We start from the raw sequence: 23848 nt of genomic DNA, 5'->3' as shown, positions 1-23848 counted from the left end.
TCTGTGTTTCAAATCTTTGGTATAGCAAAGACCAAAATGAAATTTTGCACACGTGAATTAATTAAAAACTGTCAGAGGTTCAGAACCCTGGTAAAGCCACCTTAGATTTAGAGTTCAGAGTATTTGTTATCCAGCAGTGCACCAAACCACAGGCAGAGTTGATACAGAGATTTACATGCAGCTTTTTAATTCAAATCTGACGAAGGTGCAAACCCACCACCTGCCAACTATTGCACCTTGCAAAGGTCAAAAATAGGTGAGAAATAAACTAAATAAATTGCTTTTCTTATAGAAAAAGCAAGTGATTTAGCAAATGCGTTGCCTGTTTTTAAATCAAATTTATTCAAAATCTACTTCTTGTTTATAAGTTGAAGTTAGTTGTTTGACGTTTGGCTTATCCAGGATGCTGATATTGCCAAAATGTGTCAGTGAAAATTAACACTTATCAGTTTTTTGTCAATAGCTTCAAGACGAATCAAATTACACCCCAGTGCAACTGCTTTTTTTCAAAACTCACCAGTCAGGTGCACAACAGATTTTGTAGACTTGAACCAAATGTGTAGGATGGTTGTAAGTTTACCTTAACAGCAATCCTTTTAATGTGAACGAATTTAACATGTATAAATTTTATACATTTCAGAGGGGTTTTCATTTTTTAAGTACTTTAATTTGAAAAATGAATGTCATTGATCACAGTTTTTCTGATTTCTGATACAAAAACTATTCTTAGCCCCTTAGTCTTTCCTTGCCGTTTGTCAAGCATGTACAATAATAGAATATCTTTGGTAATAGAAAACAATTAAGGTAAACTCCCTTTTACAATTATCAGAAAAGGACATTGCTCTTGAGCTGGTAGACCTTTAATTGGTTGGAGGTCAGCGACTCTGTAGTAACAGAGAACATTATTGTCAAAAAAAAAAAAAAAAAAGGTGATGGACGCATAATGAAATTACACACTGTTCTGACATTCAGTAATTACTGTAGAGGTTAAGAGAGCCGCGCCATAGTGTCTCACTGCAAAGAAGACACGGGACACATTAAATCTAAAGAGTTTAGGTGGAGATTTTCATGCAGCTTCATGTATTTGCACAATCAACTGTGACATTATGCAAAACAGCAGGCTTACAGGTCACATAATTTATTCTACAAGGGTGGAACAGACATAGTTTTTGACCTCTGTTTTCTTCCAACAGTAATGACACGGGCATCTTTGTATCAGATATCATCAGAGGAGGCGTAGCGGATTCAGATGGCAGGTTGTTGCTAGGTGATCAGATTCTGTCAATCAATGGAGAGGATGTCCGTGCAGCATCACAGGAGCATGCACAGAAGCTTCTGCAGGTCTGATGAATGCTACACTTACACAGACCAAGTGTATAAACTAATAAGTATATATTTTGATGACTTCATGATTATGTGTCACTTTGCTCTCAGAGTTGCAGTGGAGCAGTTCACCTTGAGGTGGCCCGTTTTAGAGCTGGGGTGCAGTACTCAAAGCGAAGTCAGGTATGATGATTTTCTTGGCTTCATGTGTCAGGCAAAGAAAATATAAAAATGTACAGTATCATCAGCTGTTGAATTTGACCATTTTTTAGTTTCGCTATAATGATTAGTACGGTGATGTGGATTCAGTCTTTGATAGTTCACTCATTTTGATGTAGTCTGTAGTTCAACTATTACTCTTATGCACTATTTTAACAGTAGTACTTTGTGAACCTAGGAGTATTTTAAGTTTTGTTTTATCCAGAGTGAAGACTCCGACTGTTCCACCCTGACGCCCTCAAGTGCATGTGGAGCGTTCTTCAGCCACCAGAGGGAGACAGATAACAAAACAGGAAGTTACAGTGAGTTCACAAGTACTGTCTGAAAACAAAAGAAGTCGATAAATCCTGTTTATCCTTTGGATTAAAATTATGAAGAACAATTCACTCTGAGTGGAAAACATCCTGCAATCCAAATATCCAGAGATATATCTGTTTCTCTTCTCGTAGCATTTCAAGACTCTGACATCAGAAAAATAATAATACAAAAGGTAAGAAAGTCTTGAGATAATAATCAGTAATAGCTTTGATTCGTGTCCTGTGTAGAGAAACCTTATTTTAAGGACTTGATGAATATTTGTTTGTGACTCCCCGGAGACTTTGTTAAACATTTTATGTGACTAACACCAAATAGATATACATATACACACAGTATAGTACGTATACAGGACATTGTATATATTGTGTAAAACCTACTTACCTGACTGGACCTCAGGCTTATATAACATTAGGTGTTTATGTCATTTGCAGAATCTGCCATGTGGCTCACTGGTATTGTCTAATAGAGCCTATAATGTGTGTGTGTGGTATCACCACAGGGTCCATGTGACTCCCTGGGCATCAGTGTAGCTGGAGGAGTGGGCAGTCCCCATGGCAACGTACCTCTTTTTATTGCTTCCATGGATACGAATGGACTGGCTGCCAAAACACAGAAATTACAGGTGGGGAATGCCTATGTATATATGCCTATGTGTGTGTATGAATGTGTGTGTGTGTGTGTGTCTGTGTGCGTGTGTTATGTATTCATCACATTCTGGAAACTCAACCCCCTTCCAGCCATTTCATTTAGGGTTATGACTGCCTTTAGGCTTAAATGTAGATTTATGACTTGGTCACCCTTTTGCAAAAAAAAAAAAGTGAGACGGAGTCGCATACATACTGTCTCAACTCTGATGCATATTTATTAGGATAGAGACGAGTATTTTGACGAAGCTTTCTTTATCACGGTTTAAAAATGCATCTTATAGGTCTAATATTGGAGTTGTAATAGATCGCCTGATTGAACATATGTTACACTTTGCATGCAAAGACTACAGAACCCAGAAGAAATGCTCCATAATCAAATCATACACAAAGAAAACAACAAAAAGTCACAACATTAAAACCACCTTCCTAATAGTGTGTAGCTCTGACCTGTCGTGGCGTGGACACAAGTTCTCTGAAGGTGTCCTGTGGTACCAGTCCAACCCAGTCTCACGGCAATTCATGAAATACTTAAACTATTGTTTCCTGTCCTGCAACACGATTTGCCTGACTTTTTTGTGTTCCCCAGCACAAAATTCAAACCAATACATTTCAATTGGAATTATGTTTCGTGTCTGGAACACGTTTTTTTCCCAGCACATGTACTGTGATGTTTCTGTCGTTCTTTTCTTCCAACAGTCAGGCATTAAACAATTTTACTCTCATGGCCTGTCCACACAAATAACTATAGAGATCACAATACAGATGTGTGTGCCCACACTGACCAACGTTAACATGATGTAAACATTGGCACTGCTATAAACTCCGTATTCATTCAAATAGAAAAGACAAAAAATATATCCAGACAGAGAGAAGCTGTTCTGAGATTGCTCTGAAAGTGATCCCAACGATATCGCTCATATATTATCGTTTATTTGTAGTAAAATATAAGTGCTTTTACTGTGTTTGGGCTACATGTTCGTCGCTACTTTCATTTCTCTATAAATGAATACAACTCTGAAAAGAAGGACACATGCAGGAAATCAGCGACCGGAACATGTGCTGTGATCACAGCGATGGATAATCTGACTGTTTTAGTTGAGAGGCCAGCGGTGGGGAATGTATCCGTAGCTTTGTGAAGCTTTGTGAAGCTTGTTGAGGCTGGCTGCATTAGATACTAGCCTAGCCTAGCTGCTGCTGCGGCTGCTGCTTGTTCTTCTATTGATTTGGTGGTTGGCATCCAATGTTCAGGTGCATTAGCTGTGCTACCTGTGTACCAGGTGCTGGATAGAGCAGACGAAACTGCACACCTTTCTGGTAGAGGGCTCTCTCTGGGGAGAGTTAATCATCTGGCGCTGAACCACGGGGAGAAGTCAGCTTCAGAGCAGTGCAGATTGCTGATGAGGGACAGGTGCAGTGGAGAATGAGCGAGCCCTCCTCAGCCATGGCCCTGCCCAGCCTGCAACAACCATAAAACACAAAGCAGCCAAACAAACACAGGAAGTAAACTTGGCATAATAAAAGTCCAAACCTTAAATCCCAACAGCCTACCGTTTTTGAGTGCAACCGGTTTCCCAGATTAATTTCAGTAACTTCAGCTTTTCCCATTTTGCAGTGTACATGGCTGCCCTCTAGGATGATCCCCACTCTTGAAGGGTTTAGTTGTGGTGATACTGGGCTTGCAGCGCTGTTGTCCTCATAGCAGAAGATTCTCATTACGATTTGAGAAAAAAGACAAAGCAAGGATATTCAGGTTAACAGCAATTTGTCTACAATCAGCTATATGGCCTTCTTAATTGTTATATTTTTTTCTAATTCATTGTGGTCCTGTTTTAGGTAATGTGTAAACAAGCTGTTAGAGCCATTTTTGTGTGTGTTCATGTAGAGGTGCTCATGTTATGACAGTCGGTGGTTTATTGGACAATGTGATATGTGAATGTATACATAGAGAAAGGGTTAATTACTCCTCAGGTGTGCTACTGGGGAGAAACACACAGTTTTTTGACCAGAGTTTTAGTGGCTGAATTTGAATCTTTTTGTTTATTTTGCATACAAGTACAAGTTATTGGGACAAGTTTGTGCAGATCAATAAAGGCAGTATTGGAAATACACTGGAAATGTTCGGATTCCTGCGCAAGAGCCTGCGCAAACTATGCCTGGACTGGAAGTTCCAGCAGCAGCCCCTCACTGGTTTAGGTTTTTTTGTTTTCATAGAAATCAAGTCACTATACATGACTATGAAAGCAGGGAAAGGGCTCAGTTCTGGCTTAAGTTCCATGCTTTAGCCTATAATGTTTGAAAAGCTGTGCTCTCTTCTCACAGATTGCAGGGCAGTATTTGCATTTCCAAGGCATTAAATTGAGGCTTTAAACAAAAATAGTAGGGCTAATGTTAAGAATGAGCATTTACTTTTTCAAGACTACATTGAAATAATATCAATTCTGTCCTACTGTAGTAAAATTGTAATTATCAAATGCTTACTATTTATCTAAGTCAACCCCAAATTTACGCACATTCCCATGCTAGAAAAATATTAGCAGTTTCTGATTAGTAGTACTTGAATGGAGAAAACAGCTTACCTAGTTCAGACAGAAAATGGTATCCGCTTTACTGCAGACAAATGTCCTTTGAAAGGGTCGAAACTTGTGAAAAACTGAAAAATGCAGGCAGAAAAGGTTTCGTCCAAGGAGCATGCAAAGTGCAAAGGCCTTAAATTGCTCTGTGAAAATGGAGCAAACTTCTCTGTGTCCTTCAATGGTCAAGCCCAGACTTACCTGAGTTGTGAGCCAATCAGAATAGGGCAGCAACTGTGGCCTGGTTTAAGTTTTTTACTTAGAAAAGTGAGTACACCCAATGACTGTCTCAAACACTCTCCATATACTCATACTGTTTAAGTAATGCAACAAAACTAACTTTTTACAGTGGTATTTACTCAAATATTGAGTAGAAAGAACTTCCGGGTTAACAGTGTAGAGAACATGGAATACATCCAAAAGGATTTAATCTAACTCAATACAGTTCCCTTACGGGCACATAAGGTCAAGATTGAATGTGTGTGTCTGTGTGTCAACTAGACAGGAGACCGAATCCTCAGTATCAATGACGTGCCCACTGAAGGAATGACTCACATCCATGCCGGAGTGCTGCTGAAGAACGCCACTGGAACCATCAGTCTGCAGGTAGTGTCACAGTGAGCCATACAGCGGTTGATGTGTAATGCCTGTGAGGCAGTTAGTGAGTCTCTGAGATAATGTCAGCAAGTTTTTGTTCTGCATTGTCAGAGAAAGACAGTGATGCCTCCTGGCCCGCTTCCTCTAGGTCATCTTTACTTTAGCATTTTGTTTACACTTTTATAAAACTCACCGAGACCCAATGACAACTCAGAGACAAGTCTTAAACAGTGGAATGAAAGACATTCGTGTGTAGCTTCAGCACACACTGCATTATCAGTGTTTTGCACATACACTGTGCTGTAATTTCAGTGTGTCTGACACTGATTTCACACCGTCTTCCTGTATTAAGCTTCTGGAAAGATTTCTTTTTTTGCTCCAAGGGGGGAAATGAAGTATTTGTAAGGAGATATGTGTCAGTTGGTTTTGGCAAGTATGCTGCGTTTCAAATGAACATCAAAAGGTTTTGTGTTTTTCTAACTCCCACTGTATTAACATTAGTACAGGCACAGTAATGTTATTGGAGCCATCAGATGTCTGAATGTTGGCCAACAAGTTAGCTTCAACTCTTGCAGAAATTCTGAATCAAGCTATTAATAAGTAATAATGAAATATATACAGTGCCATGCACTAAAACTAAACGAGGATGCTTTCAAAAAACAATGCTATGAATTGTTTTTATCAGCTAACTTCATGCAAAGGAAAGTAAACAGAATATCATTCACTAAATCCAAGCATTATTTGGTGTAACTGTGCTTTGCCTTTAGGTACACGTGTGCACAGTTTTTAAGAGGCTGCTTAAAGCATCTTGGACAACTTCTGTGGATTTTCTTCTGTCTCTTAATGTTATCCTGGCCATGCTCAGATGCAGAGTGAATCAGTCCTCCCCCGTGGATAAGGATAGAAAGTGCCTGAAACATTTCCTTAGTACTGTATATAGTTTGATAACACACTGTGTATGTGTGCGTCTAGGTGGCAGCAGATTCTAGAGAAAGCAGCGCAAAGGATCACAGCAACGCTCGGCCGGCAGGTCAACCCGGCAGCCTGACCTGCTTTCACAACAACCTCTGGTAAGACTGGGTTTCCTTCAATCTCCAGCGCATTGTACTTTATGATCTTGCTTTGGTTCTCCCCTTCTTTAATCACTGAATAAGACAAAACATTAGACCCCAGCAGACTTCCCTGCTGAGCCGACGCAACACTTTTCTTTTAAAAGCATCCACTGTTTTGCATTTCGTTCCCTAAAGTGCTCGCACATATAAGACCATCACTCTGGAGAGAGGCTCCTCAGGCCTGGGCTTCAGCATTGTAGGAGGGTTTGGCAGCCCTCACGGAGACCTGCCGATCTACATCAAAACTGTCTTCAGCAAGGTGAGAGAACATCCAACAGGCTTTTTTTTTTTTTTTTTTGGGCGGGGGGGGTTTAAGGGTGTTGATGTTAGGAAAGAGAGTTTAACGGCAGTCTGTAAATCAGTCCTCAGCATCGACATCACACGGGAGAGCTTTTTCTCTCATAAACAAATCAAGCCTTTCTCAGGCACTGACCAGTCTTTGCTATCAAAGGCGTATGTTTTTGTTAAGTGTATGTTTTTATTCTACGTGTACCTGTGTGTGAGAAAACTAATTTTCATCCATCACAGAATGATGCTCAGTCATGGCACAGTGTTTGTCTTCTTATAAGTAAGGTAGGCAGCTACAAATTCAGGCTGCAAACATGATTGTAACAGCTGTGAACTCTTAGCGACAGAATAACAACTGAGACTAATAATTGTGTGTGTGTGTGTGTGTGTGTATATATATTTATATATATACTGTTGCACTATATCAAAAGGCATTTTTTATTTTTATATAAATGGTTGTTTCATCATTTAGAAATCATTCCAGGATCATTTTATTTTCTTCTACTTTTCTTCATAAATATGTTTTCATCATTATTATCATTATCAGCACTGTGTGTGATCTCTGATGGCGGACCTGTCTTTGTTCTCTACAGGGTGCAGCCATAGAGGACAGAAGGCTGAAACGTGGAGATCAGATCATTGCTGTGAATGGACACTGCCTGGAGGGTGTGACTCACGCTGAAGCCGTGGACATCCTGAAGAAGACCAAAGGAACCGTGGTCCTCACCGTGCTCTCCTGAGATGCGGCCCATCGTGCCCCGTTTTGATTTAATCCTCCCAAAATAGCCCTGAACGGATGCAGCTGCTTCTCGAGGAACTGCTTCACACAGACCCAAGGAGGCGACCAAGGACAGTTTAAATGACGTAGTTTTCATTTGAAATCATACAAGGAGTAGATGGTGTGAGTCTAAATTTATCTCTGTTTAGTTTGGAGAAGCTACCTCTAACCGCAAACACAACTCGGGTGCGTTGCGCACATGCACACAGTGTTTCCAGTATATACTATTCCAGTGAAGGTTTTATTTGAACTCATCTGTTTATGTTATAGTTTATACCCCCTAATAATGAATGGATCAAACATGCGAAAAAATTACCACAGAAAAGATGCAGAGATCAAAGGACCAAAACTGGGCGATAAACAAGCCAATACCACAGTGTTCAGCTGGTGATAAGTTCTGTCTTAGCTGTCGTATTTAGGATATTTAGAATATAGTTGTGCATTGATGTGCAATTTTGTCCATGTAAACACGCGATTAAATCACTATCCTCAGCTCTTCTGCATATGTTGACCACACAGGTGAACGCATTAGTAAACACCTCTTGAGCTGCAACGTGACATGTATTCGCAGCACTGTTATCTCTCAAATGCTGCTCATTCAGAGTGAACAACTGCGATGAACTCCTAAGACCCCGTACATGCCAAGTGCTTCTGCCAATCTTTTATATGGCAATAAGGTTTTAGGATTTTTGTTTTAAAAGACCGTGCACCTTTCATCATATTCCATAATGGTAAATATGATTTCTTGGATGACAAATGTCTGACATGACATGCTGACGATTAGCGGTGATAACTACCTTATGTTAAGCAGGTAGAAAAGGGAAGAAGGAAAAAAAAATGTGCATTTTTGTTACATCTGTTAAAGCAGCTGCTGAATATCATCTACTTACCATTTTATTATTTATTAGTGTTTTCACAGTCTTTAACTTGAGCAGCTGTTTTTTTGAGGGTTTTTTTTTAGGCCTTTAAGAAGGTATTGTTATTGTGTAATGTGCAATCTTTATTTAGAGAGCTTATTGTGTCTGTTTTGTATTCATTTATTTACACTGTGATGCTTGTTTTTTCTTCACTGCAGTTTATTTAAGTGAATAGTAGTCCTCATAGCCACACACTTCTGTGTATGGCATTGTGTAACATTGTGTAACTGAATCTACTATAAGTGATCTTATTAAATGTGCATTTGTTAGAATTTTGTATCCAAAACTTTTTTTTTATTTTTTATTCTCTTCATTTAGAAGTATGTGACAAATAAAAGGAAAAGCTAGAGGGTTGTAACACCATTCTTCAGGAAGCTATTCTCTCTCAAGTGGGTTTGGATCTCTTGAGTGTAAAGCCCCCAGCGTGTGATTTATGTCATTTTCACACTCACCAAACCACTCAGTGACCCCTTGTGCCCTGTGGGTGGGTGCATTGTCATTCTGGAAGATCCCACTTAAATTTAGATAGAAAGGTTTCGTCATTTAGATGAAGGAGAACACTCATAACGGCTAAATATTGACTTACAATGACCTTTTCCTCTAAGTACACCCAAACCATGCCAGCTAAATGCCTCCAACAGCATAACAGAGCCATCTGATCCTCTCACTGCAGGGGTCAAGGGTTCAGAGTTTTCCTTTATTGTGTCACTTGTCGGCAGTCCTGGATGTACCTCTGCGTTTAAGGTCAGAGTGAAACAAGCACCTTAGATATGGTTATATTTTAATGATGGATGACAACAACCCAGAAATCTTTTTTTTTTTAGTTGATTCTTTGTGATGTCCCTCTGGAATAACACTGAGTCAGATATGCCAGTGGATATCACTTCTTTTTTTTTTTCTTTTCCAAAGCCCACCGATGCACACCAGAGAGAAGTGTGTGTGAAAATCGGAAACTCCTGAACTGTTAAACAAGTGTGCTTGGGCCTGAAGTCACATTTTTAGATAGATGCAAGAATTTTTTTGCATTTTATGCATATTTTTGCATCTATTTCCAAAACCAGTGAACTGCATTTTGCTTTGGAAATGTTTTACTGTAGTGCCTGTACTCTTTGTCTCCATCTCTCTCTCGCTCTTTCTCTTTGTCTTTGTCAAACACGAATACATTTTCAGAATCTCTCAGGTTTAGTCAAGGTGACGGGATGAAGTGCGTGTCGTACATAGAATGACAGGCAGCTCTAAATCACGGGGTAGTCGAGAGGAAAAGAGAGGAGAGGAGAGGAGAGGAGAGGAGAGGAGGATTAGTTGGAGGAAAAACAACAGTCTATAAAGCTGAAGAAATTAGTTAGGACGACATTTTCAACCTGAGTCAGAGAAACACCGAGGGAGAGTAAACCTGTGCCATTTTTTTGTAAGTGCACAGAACTTTGAGTTTAATTACTGGAGTTACTGGTGACAACTTGACAAACAATACATTTGCACACAAATGTCTCATTTAGGAAATAGGAGGTATCTAGGGAGATCCTGTCTGGAGCCTCCGCATTAATCAAAGCCATCTGTTCACATTGCAAGCTTTATTGAAACCCAGCCATCGCAGTCTGGTTTATCCTTCTCCAGATGAACAATCGCTTGCCTGCTGGCATGAGGAGGGTTTTAAGATGGAGAAAAGGCAAAATGCTTTTTTTGTGCATTTAGCTTGGATGTCCCCTGCAATATAATAGCTGTTCTTTTGTGAATAATAAAATGTCTTCTTATATGTGGTATTTGTTTAACATTTAAAACACACTTTAACTTTCTGCGTTCACTTCAATAGATTCTCCTACAACTCTTGTGGGAGTAGCAGGGGGCAGATGCATTTACATCTCTCTTTCTTCTTTCTCATTAAGCATGAAAACTGAGGTGCTGGTTTTCACACCGAAGCTCAAATTCCCTCTCCCTCAAACATTTATGAGGAATATAACAGCAGGTCACAGGAAACGGGACCTTTTCCACGCTGTGTCTCTTCATACACTTTTTTCCACCACGTAGACGGCAGTACAGCGATTTTAGTAGATGCTAAAACTGTGATGGGTTTTTTTTTGTTTTGTTTTGTTTTTTTGCGGCTGAAAATAAAATGACTTTCATAGGAGCACACTTGAAAGGCACTAATGATCCTGTTTCTCATGAGGAAAGCGGTGGCCAAATGATTGTACTATGTGTGACTGTCGCATCTATCCATATTCATAAATCCACAGGATTGTGTCTTTTTACTGTCAGTGTAACCTGGTGGTAAGGAAAGAATAGCCAGCAGATGATAGATCCCAAAAAAAGCTCTTCTTTCTCCATCCATTCCCATGGGATAATTTTTCAGGACATCAGCCTGTGCTGCAAAAATGCCAATCCTAAGTAATTCAGTCCAGTGCTGAGTCTTGAAATCCTGCTCCCCTCTAAAGCAAGACAAAAATACCTCAACAGGGAAATTCAATGTAGCCACTGTACTGAAGGTCTACAGTTAATCACAGCAATCAAAAGGTGCCACTAGTTCCATGTCATTCCCCAACGCTGAGTTTAGGTTGTCATTAACAAATGAGCTGGACTGATTGGAAATTTGGCATAGAGAAACACGCATACCTCTGTCATCCATTTTTATTCAGTGGCATAGCCTGAAGCAAAAAATAATTAGACACAGTCATGCGGTTAGAGCAGAGAAGCACTGCATGACATGCCGCATTATCTGGTTATAGAGTTTTAAAAACCACTCTGTCTTATTAAAACAAGAATGTGAAGGTCAAATAATTTAATGCAGATTATAAGGACTTTTTTCTGCCCTTTAACTATTCATTTTGCTGACTACTTTTTAGACAAGACATAGCCTACAAAGGCTTTTTTTGCCGTTGTGTTTTCAATCCATTTTCACTTTTTAAAAAAAGTTATTTGTCCCAGAGTTTCTCACAGTTGCATTAAAGCTTCTTTCATGAAGTTGTTCTTTAGTCTGCCAGGAATAAAGTTTTGTTCGTTTTTTTTCATGTTTCTTTATCTCCTCTAACTTACAAATAATCGAAATGGGTCTAAAAGGCTTACTATCTCCACTGTTCAAAAACCACAATGAGCAGCTTTAATTTATCAACATGAAAATGCATCTCCAGCACCATAATCCTCAGAAAAACAAGCGCAGACTCAAACATCAATGACTCACAGCCACCACGAACGCAACATGGAATCATTAACAGTGCATGCTGCGCGCCTTTGTGCGTAATTGCGCATGGCCATGCGGCCGTATTTTCTGGCACACTCCGATTCAAAGGCTGCATGTGGCCTTCTTTGTGTTGCAGACGGAAAGGTCATTAGAGAGCAGATGAAGTATTTATCTTTTTTGTGGTGCAGTTCAGAAGCCGCACTACCTGCAAATTATATCGGTTTTGTTCGAGGCAAGACATGCCTTCCTGACGCTGCTTCTAAACCGAGAATGGACTGTGCAGGTATGTAGCAGCTTTAAAGTGCCATTATCGTAGTTAATGGTGTAATTTGGTTAAAATTCCATAAAGATTTGAAAGTCATATTGAAGTATTTGGATGGATCTATCGCGATCGAGTCCCCAAAATAAATAATTCAGGATATTTTTCCTTTTTTGCGTCAGGTATGCTGGAACAAAAGGTCTTCGTTATTTCCTACATTCAGCAACATGTAGGATTTAGGATAGTTCAATAAGTAAAAGAGGTGAACTAAATCGCGTTTCTCCTTTCGCAGTAATGCCTTATGTCCACATGAGGGCGGTGCGTGTGCTCTTATTAACACATGGAAATTTGCATGGACTTGATCTGGCTCATTGGTTAGAAGTAACATTACATCTGATGTGATTTGCCAGTTGGCCTCAGGCTTCAGACAAGGAAATTTGCGCATGCAGCTGAAGGCCTGCAGCATAAAGACCTGTCTGTGGTGTGCTCATACAGTGCAGCTTTTTGTTCACAAAATGGATGAAGTGTGAACACAAACATGCCATCTGACTGTATGACATCATCCGACAGAGAAATGAACTTAGTCTACATTCATGTAGCAGCAACATCTAGTTGGCAGCTGAAAAGGTGAAATTATATTTAGAGTCATTATATGATTGAGTTTTGACCTCCAGTGGAGATTCATTCGAAGCTGCTTCAGGTAGTCTGACCCCTCGGTTACAGTCTGACCCGTGCTGCTGTACGCGCTAAACAAAAGATCCACCAGACCTGCAATTAATAACAAATACAGACGTGGACACGACAAGCTCTGGGCTCCAAACCAGTTCAATTTTATTAGAGCAAATGGGGGAATAAAAAAGAAACACAAAACAAATGCATGACAGTTTAAAGGCCTCAATAGAAGAGAGTGGGTTTACACAACAGACTGGGATTTGTCCAACCTGCGGTCATCCTCTGAGTAGCGTCGGAAAGTTTCCCCCAGCAGCGGCTCCAAGGCCTCGGCCGAGCGGTAGGAACGAGCTCGCACAGCGCAGGCAATGACACCGCCCACCACAGCCACCACAAGCACCGCAGCAACAACGGCCACAGTGATGATCTCAGACAAGGTGAAGGCACGAGCTGTAAAAAAAGAAGAGGAGGGTCATCAGGGGACACTGAGTTGTGTGGATATGTATGTGTGTGTGCTGCAACTCACCTGGCCACTGGACCTCGTATGAGTATCCCAGGTTTTCTGGGGCAGAGACAAACATCTCAGCATTGGTGACAGGAGGCCAGAAAGGAACCATGTTGAAGCGGCGGTTGTGTCCAATAGGAGCATTCTCCTCGGGGTAAACGATTTCACCTGCAGGCGGGAAAAATATGTTTAGTCGTCCTTAAAAGTGAAATATATTGCTGTTTCTGGGTGGGACTTCGTCTACCTGGTTGGTGCCTGCGGAGCCACTCGTCGAAGACTGCGTCAGTGAAGGTGTGCAGCAGAACAAAGATGGGATCGTTGGGCGACAGGTGAGTCTGTCCACCTGTCCCGTTGAGGAAGAGGTGGGCCAGATTGTGGAGGCTGCGGATCACTGGGTCATACATCCCCTGGGGGGCGCTGTAGCCTAGAAACCATGTAACAAACAAACAAGAAAAAAAATTTTAATGAAAGCTGTGATTTACCAAAATTAGGGACAGCAAATGCTGTGATGGAGCTAACCATATGTGCATGTGGGCGGAGGATTGAGTGAGTGTGTTTTTGGCTTCGAGTTTGTATCTATACAGTCACACAGTACTTCAGCTTTATTTTCAGAGCTGAGCCCAGAATAAATCCCCTTTGGTCGATCTGAGGATGCTAAATCCCAGCTCCCGCTCCGGCTATGACCTCTGACTCATAGTCACGCACCTTCAATGGTGTTCCTGAAGCTCTCAGAGGAGGTGGAGTAGTAAGGAGGGGTGTCGAAGGTGTTGAGCTCCAGACAGTCCAAAACATCCTTGGGCTCGGGGAGTCTCTGCACCATGGGCCGAGCCACGTTGCCCGCAGGGTTCCTCCTGATGGGACTGCTCTCTGTACCTGAGCGATGAAGAGAGAACCCAAGGTTAGTAACTCGAGTAAAACATAATTACCCTCACGATAACACAATGACAGCGTAGTTGTTGGTTAGCGGGTCACTCAGATAGTAATTCAGACTCAAGCTCGTGTTCTCCACAGAAATGGAGAGAAATCTGATTAGAAATGTTGTATTATTTAACCACTCTCTAATTCTGTGTGGGAGACTCAACTCGCTTGATCTGTCTTAAACATGACAGGATGGCAGTTTTCTTGTTTTAAATAATTCAATAAAAGTCAACAATAGTGAGTTGGAGCTTTGTGACTGAACAGAAGTTTTTTTTTCTTCTTCTTCTTCTTCTCTATTTCTTGCATGCATGATCTCTTTCTTTCTTTCTTTCTTTTTTTTGTACTTTCTCTCCTACACACAAGCACATAAACAGAAGGCTACATAACTGAGTTGTCTGTCTGTTTGAAGATTATTCCCTCAGATCAAAGGAACCAGTAGACTGCTAGATTCCTGTCTTCAACAAGCACATGCACAAATGAGGCAACCCCCCCACCACCGCCCCCCCTAACCCATTTAAGGAGACGTTGCTTGTTGATGCAGGAAATACCAGGCCTCTCATGACTCTCTGAAGGGAGTAATGAGACAGATCGCTCAAGTGTCAGCCTCTCACATGTCCTACCTGTTACCAAACATTTTTTTTTCTTACACATTACACAGTTTTTAAAAAAAAGATCTCCCTTTTATTGTGCTACAGTGAAAGATGATTGACATTTTAATTATTCCAGATGAAAGAAATAACTGTGTGTGCTATATTGGAACACTAAAGCAAAGGTAGTGATTTAGGTGCCAGTGTGGAACGAGATCCAATCCCTGCAAATCTGATCACCTAAAGTCTTGGCTTATGCAGCTTATTACGGCATAAAAGTTCCCTTATTCTAGTGGAAATCTCATGACACTTTGGGATTTAACGCCGGAAATCCATTGTATGTTCTTCTGTTGAGAAATTAGGCTGAATTGGAAAAAAAGAATCTGAATCTAGTGTGCAGTAGAGAAGGCAATGTTTTACATCTAAAGTAGTTCCAAACAAACTGTAGTAATGGCGAGCAATATCGAATTTAGCACAACAGCTGTGAGGTATTATTTATAGTAGCTTATGTTCTACATGCTCGCTTTATGAGCTCTTTGCCCTCTTTTTTCTGATGCAGCTGAGGCGGCGCTGTATATCAACAGCTACTGAGAGGTGTGGCGTGAGATTCCTGTGATTGTCTTTACTGTTGCAGATGGTGCCCAAAGTGTCGTAGTCCTCCACACTCTCGCAGATCACCCTCCACTGAGAGAACACGGAGTTGGTGCTGATGGAGTTCATGTCGAATGAGCTCCTGGCTCCCAGCAGGTCGTCGGTGCAGATGTCACACTCGCTGCCTCCGATGGCAAAGTTCCAGTAGGGGAGGGCGAAGGTGGGGTCGCTTAGCATGTCCTGCGGAGACGGAGGGTGAGAAGAAAGGTGTTCAAGGGTGGTTTGAATGATGCATGAGTGTGTGTAGAAGAGTTTTTCCACATTTTTCACATTATCTTCTCCAACCTTCCTCTTCAATACTCCCTCTCTGTTACTCCCATCATCAACACCCACCCCATGTCCTCACTACCTTTCCTTCCTACTGTCCTCTTCTTCCTCCCTACCTTCCCTCTACTCACCTGCATGTCCCTCTCCAGCTGCAGCAGATGAAAACGATGCCATGTGACGAAACCTGGGCCCTCGTGGGAGAAGTCTACGCCTCCAAAGCTGGTCTGTCCCGGCCCCAGGTATGTCTTACTGACAGAGTAGTAGTGGCTCCAGACAAAGTAGTTGTAAATGGTGATGTTCTCGAACTGTGGGGTGTTGCCATCGGGCCCAAACACCTCCTGGTACCTAAAAGATAAGAGGGCGAATGTCACTGTGTTTATCCTCCAGACTCCAAAAGTAAAAGGATGCATGCGTTTATCTAAACCACACACATATGTAGAAATACATTAAATTCATCGATGTTGCTGCCAAAGGGAACTAATAAGGAGTGGCCTGTAGCTCAGAACCCGGGCATGGCCATTAATATAGCAGAAATAAAAAAATTTTGATTAGAAGTTAAAAAAGGTTTTGCTACCTGCAGGTGAGAATTGCTCTAAAAATTAATCTGCTTCAATCCTCGGCTGACTCAGAAGGAGGTTATTCACAGATTTATGTACAGTTATTTAAAAGATTATAATTCCCTTTGCTCCTGCCTAAACTGATTATTTGCTCTACCTGCAGCCTGTACAGAAAGCTACCACAAGAACATTTTATGATCTTACCAATAATTTCAAAATGCCCAGCAGGACTGCACCCTTAGCTATACTGGTAATTCAGATAGTTTAAGCCTACAGGTTCTTGGGAAATTGTAGGGTGTTCCACTGTTTTGAGACCTAAGTGTGGCTGTTTAAAAAAAATCAATCCTCCTTTGTACTGCGGTTATTTAATCAATTTTAAGTAGGCTTATGTTATTATACTTATGTACCTTCTTGTGCAGATGACCAGGTCAGGGTGGATGGTTCTCTTAGCTCGGTCCAAAGCGTTCACAAACGCCTGCTTGTCAGCTGTGCTCATCTGCATGATATTCCTCCTTACTGGAGCGAGGTTAATGGGGTGGAGGAAGACAGGAGGGAAGGAAGAGAGAGAACGAGAGGTTGTCGAGGTGTGGGAGGAACGAACGAGGAGCAGAGGAAAGAAAATGTTATTAAAAATTAACACAGACATTTCCTTTCTCTGGCAATAAATGCCTTCATTCCCTCGGCTGATGTAGACCTGTGAAATCTTAAAGGGCACAGCAGGACCCAGAAAATTAAAAAAAAGTTGCTTTGAATTTTTTAAACCCAAACAGCATCCGTCCTCTTACCCACAGATATCCTCTGATCACAGTTTGGTCCGGTCATCCCATGTCTGCATCGCCCACAGTTGTAGCCAGTGAAGTTCCCATTGCACTGGCAAGTGCGGTTGAAAAATCTCAGCGGCCACCTCTCCCTGTCGTCACGGCCGGCATAAGGGTACTGAGGTCCATGGCGGCGGTTGTCGGCAGCGATGCTCACACACTGCCCTCGTCCTGTGCTGGAGCCACACTCATCCCCTGCCACCCCTGACAGAGAGGGGCAGCATTGGCCGCTCAGCAGCCCCGCAGGGGTGACACACTCCCGGGGGAACTGGGCCAGCGTCAGGCTGGCACACAAGGTCACCACCAGGAGACTCACTCTCCACATGCTACCAAAGTCCAAAAAAAAGAGGGTCAAAGTTAGATGGTGGAGTAAGGACAGAGTAAAGTAGAGATTTTAGAAAATACGGAGAGAGTTGGTATGCATTACGTGTCTAGATTTTTTTTTTACATTCTTTTTCTAAACCACTTATCATGTTCATGGTTGTGAAGAGGTCGGAGTCTCTCCGAAGAACACATTTTGTAAGATGAAGACAAAAAATTCAATACACCACAGACGTACTTACACTTCAATTAAGCTCAAGAACAACTCAGTCGGTTTGTGTTCTCTTGTTAAAGCCAATTGTCTTAACATTATTCCAAAACTTCACTTCTTACACGCCCCTGCAGGCAGTACGAGTCATTATTCATAATTCACAAAGCCATTAGCTTTCAACTCTTACAAGTTCAGAAATGCTTTCAACAATAGACGACAAGAGATGATTTGCTTCAACCTTTTTTGTAGTTAGATTTGCTTGTCTTTTGAAGCTTGTTGATTAGGAATGAATGAAGGAGTGACTAATAATTTGGCAGGAGCAATTATTTTACAACAAAACAGTGATAACAACCACTCAAGAAAAGTTACCAATTAAAACACAAAAAGGAAAAAAAACGGGGAACTGTTCTACATTTTTGCACCTCTGTAGAAATACAGCACATTTGGAATGATTGAGGACTCGTCGGTACAGCGCTGCCTGGGTTTTGTGTGAAGTCTTTTGTATGTCTCCATCCGAAATAAAACCTGATTTCATCATCTGACTTAATTGTACATTTGTCTCGTGTCTGCTTTCAATTTGTAAAGGTGCCGAAGCAGTCATTCATACCAGTAAGTTGTAAGACGTTCTGCATTCTACAGTTCATTATGTAGAAAAAGAATCAGTGTAATGTGTTCCCCCTACCTCTGACTGTGCATGCTGCTCCTCTGTTTGCAGAACTGTAGCCCCCCAAGAGTCGGCCCATTTCCCTCTTCTGTCTTAAATAGCTATCAAGCACATGACCGGGCCTTTCTTCAGCTTGTGTAAGCACACACACACACATACACACAGAACACATGGGTACACTTGAGGGTTCTCGAGTGCGCTCTGAAACACTCATTCACATGCCTTGTGATCAGAGCCCAAATGACGCTGGTCCGTGTGGTCACTCACAAAAGACTCAACTGTAAGATAGCGTTCATGCTTGAGTCATCCTGGAGAAAAGGTTTGTGAGTTTCAGCCACACTGTAAAAGAATGTTAAATGGTTTTAACTGTAATTTAAAAAATAATTTATGATTATTTAATAGATTTTCCCTATTTTTGATTGCAGATAATAAAATCAAGCAAAAAAAAAAGTCATAATTTACTTGTTAAGTGTACATGAAGTAATGTAATTTGTTTTTTCATAATGTCTAACATTAACAACAAATTAATGTTTTGCTGTATTTAAATCAGCTAAACTAGTATTCATTTACACATATTTGACTTTTTTTTTAAAACTTTTCTTTAGCAGTTTTTGAATGTCAGTATTCCACCATTTATTTGCTGGCACCCCTTTTACCTGATTTGCACTGCTTTTTTTTTCTTTTTTTTTTAACAGGATAATTTTTTACAGTGCAAGTAACAACATGCGAATGTTTTATTATCTGTGAAGGCAGACAGATGACTGACAGAAAAAAGCATGCAAATTTATGGGCTCAAATGATCAAATATCTTAAACCTTATCAGTGCAGAAAAATCCACAGTGGGAGGCAAGAAGGGAGAAACATTTTCAACATTATATATATCAGTATAATATATCAATAATATCAATATATATTTTTATTTCGTATTGCTCAAATCATAAATGATAATACAAAGGTCAAGAGTTACGTCGAATAAAAATCAAATCGAGTTTTAAAATCCGTCTCAGTAATGAAAAATCCTTTATTTTTCTTGTAGGCCAGTGTTGTACAGTTTAATGAGGCTGCTCAGATATAGCACTCTATGGTACTGCCAGCACTTTGTGAATAAACTGTACAGAATTGCTATTAAAACGGGAAAATTGCTTTTCCCCGCTGCCCTTTCTTCATTCTTCTCAACAGCTTTGTACAGCACGACTGATGTGGTCAATGTGAAAAACATTTCTCAACAATTCCATTTCAGCCTAAAGAGTTTACAGACATCAAACTAGACACACGACAGTTTTATCACATTTACACGCTTGCACGTGCATTTTAAAACATGCTCTTCCTGTTCACTCATCCACAAACTCATACATGCAAAATGTGTTACAGTATCTCTTTCACTCAATTTACATGCACACACACACACACACACACAGATGTATACACCATATATAAATGTGACACATATACACTAGTTATTACAGTTTGAATCCAAGGCAGTCTGTGTTGGGTTTGGTTAGGGTTTGAGAATTTAGGGTAACTAGGTGATTCGGGATTGGGTGCAAGCTTGGAAAGTGGCCTTTTTTGGGTTTCATTTAGACGCAGCAGGAACAGACAAACATTTGGACCCCCCCTAGAGAACGGAAGTCCTGAGGTCTTGTGAAGAATCTGGTCCCGGTCCAGTGTTGGCCGACTCCTCTGTGGAGCCGGGCGGGAGGTCTGACATGGCTATCGCGTGCTCATCTCCTTGCTTCTCCTTTGTCGTGGCCAGGGTCGAAGCCACATCAGAGGGGTCGAGCACAGCTATCCTGACGGGAAAGGATGACAGAGGGGTTGGCAGAGATTGAACAGTTGTAATGGATGAATGAAAGAAAGAAAGGGGACAAAAAAAAAACAGGCAGAAACAACTGACACTAGCACAAATAGTGGTACAAAAAGCAGCTATTTGATACAGATGAGGATGAACTACAGGAATACAAAGATGGGCACTTTTTAATGGGTCACGTTAAGGTAAAAATTCAAACACAATTTGATGTTTTGTGTTCATAATGGCTGTCAGACTGCTGTTGAATATGCCGCTGTGAGCAAATGCTAATATTCTCACTGGAAGGTCTGTTTATTTAATGACTTCCACACCAGATGGAGAGGCTCACAAACTGTGTTGGAATAAGATACGCTGGGAGATAATGACACACCTAGGTATAAATAGATCACTTGATGCTATTGACTAATTGCAGGTGATGCTGTCCTGAGTGAAAGAATTTCAAAGTGCTGCATGTGTGTTTACGTGCCCTAGCCGACTTACCCCTCAAGGGTATCCGTGCCGCCATTTTACGTGTAATTCCACAAGCGCTCCATCTTACACCTTTATAATGATAATCTAGGATGGCTCTTCAAAGGAATTACAGCTGTTTGACCTGAACCCTGTGGGGTTTTGCATTGGGCTTAGGTCAGGTTGGTTATTTTCATATGGAATATATTAAGAAATTTCTCTCCTTCTGTTCCTGGCTTTACAGTCATGCATACCAGGCATCCATATGTTGCAAGTAGATAGTAAATACCCATACATGAAGACCTAAACAGACAGACTGTTGTTTATTAAGCTAGAGCTCAGTCAGATGGGGTCTTAAAGATGGAGGCCAGGATTTGGATTCAAAAAAGGTTATTAGTATGAAACTATCTTAGATGGGGGGCACAGTTTTCTTTATTTTTTAATTATTAACTCTGCTTAGTGGCTAGATTTTTCCAATCCTTCTACTCACCCTAAAAAACCTGCTTCCTTGCTTTACAAATGGCTGCATGCATGATGTATGGGATTACGTTTTAACAAGGAGACATGAAGTTATGCCAGTTCTGCAGCCTCAGGACTGTTCATCAGTCAGTCAGTTACATGCAGTCTTTCTGTGAGAACCTATTATTTTTCCATTGCAAATATTCTTTACCAAGTTGAATGTATTATATTCTGTATAAAAATTGCTAGCTGTTCACATCTTTAGTTCATTTCCTGGTGTTTACCTGCTGTTTGTATTACAGTCACAGACTTTTTAGAATGCATATCCTGTCAGAAAAACATCAAGCTTAAGAAAAACATTTTAGATAACAAAACATACATAATATCCAAAAGGGTTTTTTTCTTCTTCTTTTTTTTTTTTTTTATCACAACCACAGTTCATACACGCTTGCTAAGTTTACTTGCTTTTTTGCATCCCAGTATGCACAAGGAACAGCTCTTTTGTTCTTCAGATGATACTGCTGCTAAAGATGAGACTTTTAGATACTCTTCTACTTTTCTTTTTTTTTTGACAGTGATTTTAGTGATCCCCTCTTCAAATGACAGCTGGATTGTCACTGCAGCTATAAAGTCTCTTAACAAGGACACATTTCAAGATGACTCTGTTGACTGTTAAATAATTCAGCGTTGCTTTGTTATCGTCTGTGCCAGGCATGCATCCCATTTCTCTTTGTGTCTCGCACACATTCACTCGCACAAGCAACAGACATAGTCACTTTTCAGTTAGAGGTATATATTAATTCACAGGGTCCCCCCCACCCCCATAGTTTCAAATGGTTGCTCCTTGCCCATATACACCTTTGGCTTATCATTGATCCAAGCCTGATAGTCTGATTAAGGAAAGTAGCGGTATTACCCAGTAATGCCCTGAGTTCACGGGACTCACACTCTCATGTGACGCAGTGAGCAGAATTCTGAGCACGTAGCCCACAAAACAGCCAGAAGGGAATCAGCTGAGAAGCACACAACTGGTGGTTCCTATGAACCACAAGTCTGCAGGTCAATGCACAATATTTAGTCAGCTGACAAAGGGAATGTCTGACATCTGGTTAGTGTAGGTGACAAGGAGATTGATACTGTAGAAGGTAGCTTGATGGGAGCAAAAAAGAAAAAAAATCTCACTTTGAGAGGAAGTAGAGAGGGAGACGGTAAAAAAACAAAACAAAAAAAAAGCCAAGCGAGAATTACTCTTTGATCTCAGTGAGATCATGTACGGTGAGCTGCTAATGTTGATCTATAGTGAAGTCTGGTGAAGGCTGACAATGAGATGTTCATCTTCGCTGTCAGAGCAGTGTGTTTGATCGCTACCTTCAGTTTTAATTTTAATTCACTACCTACAAAAGTCATTTTTGTCTGTTCTATAAATGTTATTTGTATAAACATATACAGGACACATAAAGACAAATGAATACAGACTTGAAAAAAAATGAGTCGAGAAAAACAGCGGAGAACGCAAGAGCTCCCATGTAAAAGGGCCAACTTGAATGCTTTAAGAGGCATTAAAACGCTGTGATGTGCCTTCTTATGTGACTTCACATTCAGCAGATTTCAACCCAAGCGAACGCCTCTGGAAGATTTTAGGCTAATATGTTAAACGTGTTAGATGTATTAGATGAAACTCCAAGTACAAAAGGAGGAAATATCTTTTGGAAGAATGGTGTACATCCCTCCAGTCAAGTTCTGAGGATGTGGAAAATGTATTCCGAAGAGCTTCGAAGCCATTCTGGAGGATCTTTATGACTCTGTATGTACGTATCTCTGGCGCCGTTATAGATATCGGTGAAGTGTGAACATACTGTTGAGTGTCTCCATTGCCTGCGGGCAGTGTGTCGTCACTGCAGTCACCTCCTGTGGCTGCTTCTGGTTCAACACACCCTTCCTCACATGCCCGCTGTAGGGCTGGGGTACTGCACACACACACACACACACACACACATATAAACAATATCTCTTTATCACCGTTATTACTGTTGTTTCTTACTGTTGCCTTTCTACAAATTAACTACATGTTGCATTGAGCCGAGCGGAGAAATAATAAAAAAGTAGTACAGCTGTATTACTGAAGAAAAAAAAACAAAAACCATACACTCTTTTGTGAACAGAGGGGGGAAGTACTGACCCAATACTGAGCACAGTCTCCTCATTTCATCATCTATCAGTCTTGAAATGTTAGCTGCAGCTCGGGCAACATCGAAAGCAATCATGTACCAGCACTGCTGTGAGTCCCATCTGTGATTGTAGCGCTGTTGGTGATGCAGCTAGCAATCAGATGGCTTATTTTGGCTATTAGAGAGGAAGCACTGCGATGCGATATTTTGATTTTCATTCATAATTTTTTTTTTTTTTTAATTTAAAATACTTTATGAAGACTGAACTACAGAAATATTAGAGTTGTAAAGAACATCTACTTTGATTTGAGGCTGCTGGATGCACAATGCGGTTCAGCCTTTTTCAAATTATAATGTCATAATGGATGGCTGGCAACAAGAAATAACGCTGGCTATGAGTTGAACAGTAAGAAGCAAAGCAGATTTGAGCTGTACTTTGAGTACACCAGCAAATACGGGCCTATTAGACAACTTTTTTTTTGAGTGTTCCTGGAGATTAAGTGCACAGAAAATGGTGCAACTTACCTGTTTTTGTTGCGACATTTGAGGATATAGATAATGATGACAACAGTCTCCAAAACCAAGAAGACTGCAGCGGA

At 40.8% G+C, this 23848-nt stretch overlaps 2 protein-coding genes across 2 annotated transcripts in view; one reads left to right on the top strand and one right to left on the bottom strand.

Annotated features, from left to right (window-relative positions):
* The window catches only part of LOC103353171 (multiple PDZ domain protein), a 41982-nt gene extending 34168 nt beyond the window's left edge, over nucleotides 1-7814 (top strand). The window contains exons 35-43 of the mRNA XM_008275999.1: nucleotides 1194-1341; nucleotides 1435-1506; nucleotides 1721-1844; nucleotides 1992-2032; nucleotides 2360-2482; nucleotides 5579-5683; nucleotides 6647-6744; nucleotides 6922-7045; nucleotides 7668-7814. Coding sequence (XP_008274221.1) covers nucleotides 1194-1341; nucleotides 1435-1506; nucleotides 1721-1844; nucleotides 1992-2032; nucleotides 2360-2482; nucleotides 5579-5683; nucleotides 6647-6744; nucleotides 6922-7045; nucleotides 7668-7814 — 982 coding nt within the window. The remainder of the gene's footprint in view (nucleotides 1-1193; nucleotides 1342-1434; nucleotides 1507-1720; nucleotides 1845-1991; nucleotides 2033-2359; nucleotides 2483-5578; nucleotides 5684-6646; nucleotides 6745-6921; nucleotides 7046-7667) is intronic.
* Nucleotides 7815-13007: 5193 nt separating this feature from the next.
* On the bottom strand, nucleotides 13008-18433 carry tyrp1b (tyrosinase-related protein 1b). The gene is made up of 9 exons (XM_008275997.1): nucleotides 18387-18433; nucleotides 17140-17498; nucleotides 16762-16870; nucleotides 15929-16142; nucleotides 15506-15710; nucleotides 14080-14247; nucleotides 13619-13798; nucleotides 13396-13542; nucleotides 13008-13319 (listed from the first exon to the last, which is right to left on the bottom strand). The coding sequence occupies exons 1-9, from the start codon at nucleotides 18398-18400 to the stop codon at nucleotides 13114-13116; spliced, it is 1602 nt and encodes a 533-aa protein (XP_008274219.1). The 5' UTR covers nucleotides 18401-18433; the 3' UTR covers nucleotides 13008-13113.
* Nucleotides 18434-23848: the final 5415 nt, after the last annotated feature.

Source organism: Stegastes partitus, unplaced genomic scaffold (genome assembly GCF_000690725.1).
Source record: "Stegastes partitus isolate 25-593 unplaced genomic scaffold, Stegastes_partitus-1.0.2 Scaffold63, whole genome shotgun sequence".
Classification (NCBI taxonomy): domain Eukaryota; kingdom Metazoa; phylum Chordata; class Actinopteri; family Pomacentridae; genus Stegastes; species Stegastes partitus.
Note: the sequence above shows the minus strand (reverse complement) of the source record. Positions and strands in the feature narration are given on the sequence as shown.

Excerpts from the sequence above, each read along its gene's own strand:
- tyrp1b (XM_008275997.1), bottom strand. Across the intron at positions 14,248-15,505 it reads TTTGGGCACCATCTGCAACA|GTACAGAGAGCAGTCCCATC; the intron begins GTAAAGACAATC and ends TTCATCGCTCAG. Across the intron at positions 13,543-13,618 it reads GCTCCGCAGGCACCAACCAG|GTGAAATCGTTTACCCCGAG; the intron begins GTAGACGAAGTC and ends TCCCGCCTGCAG.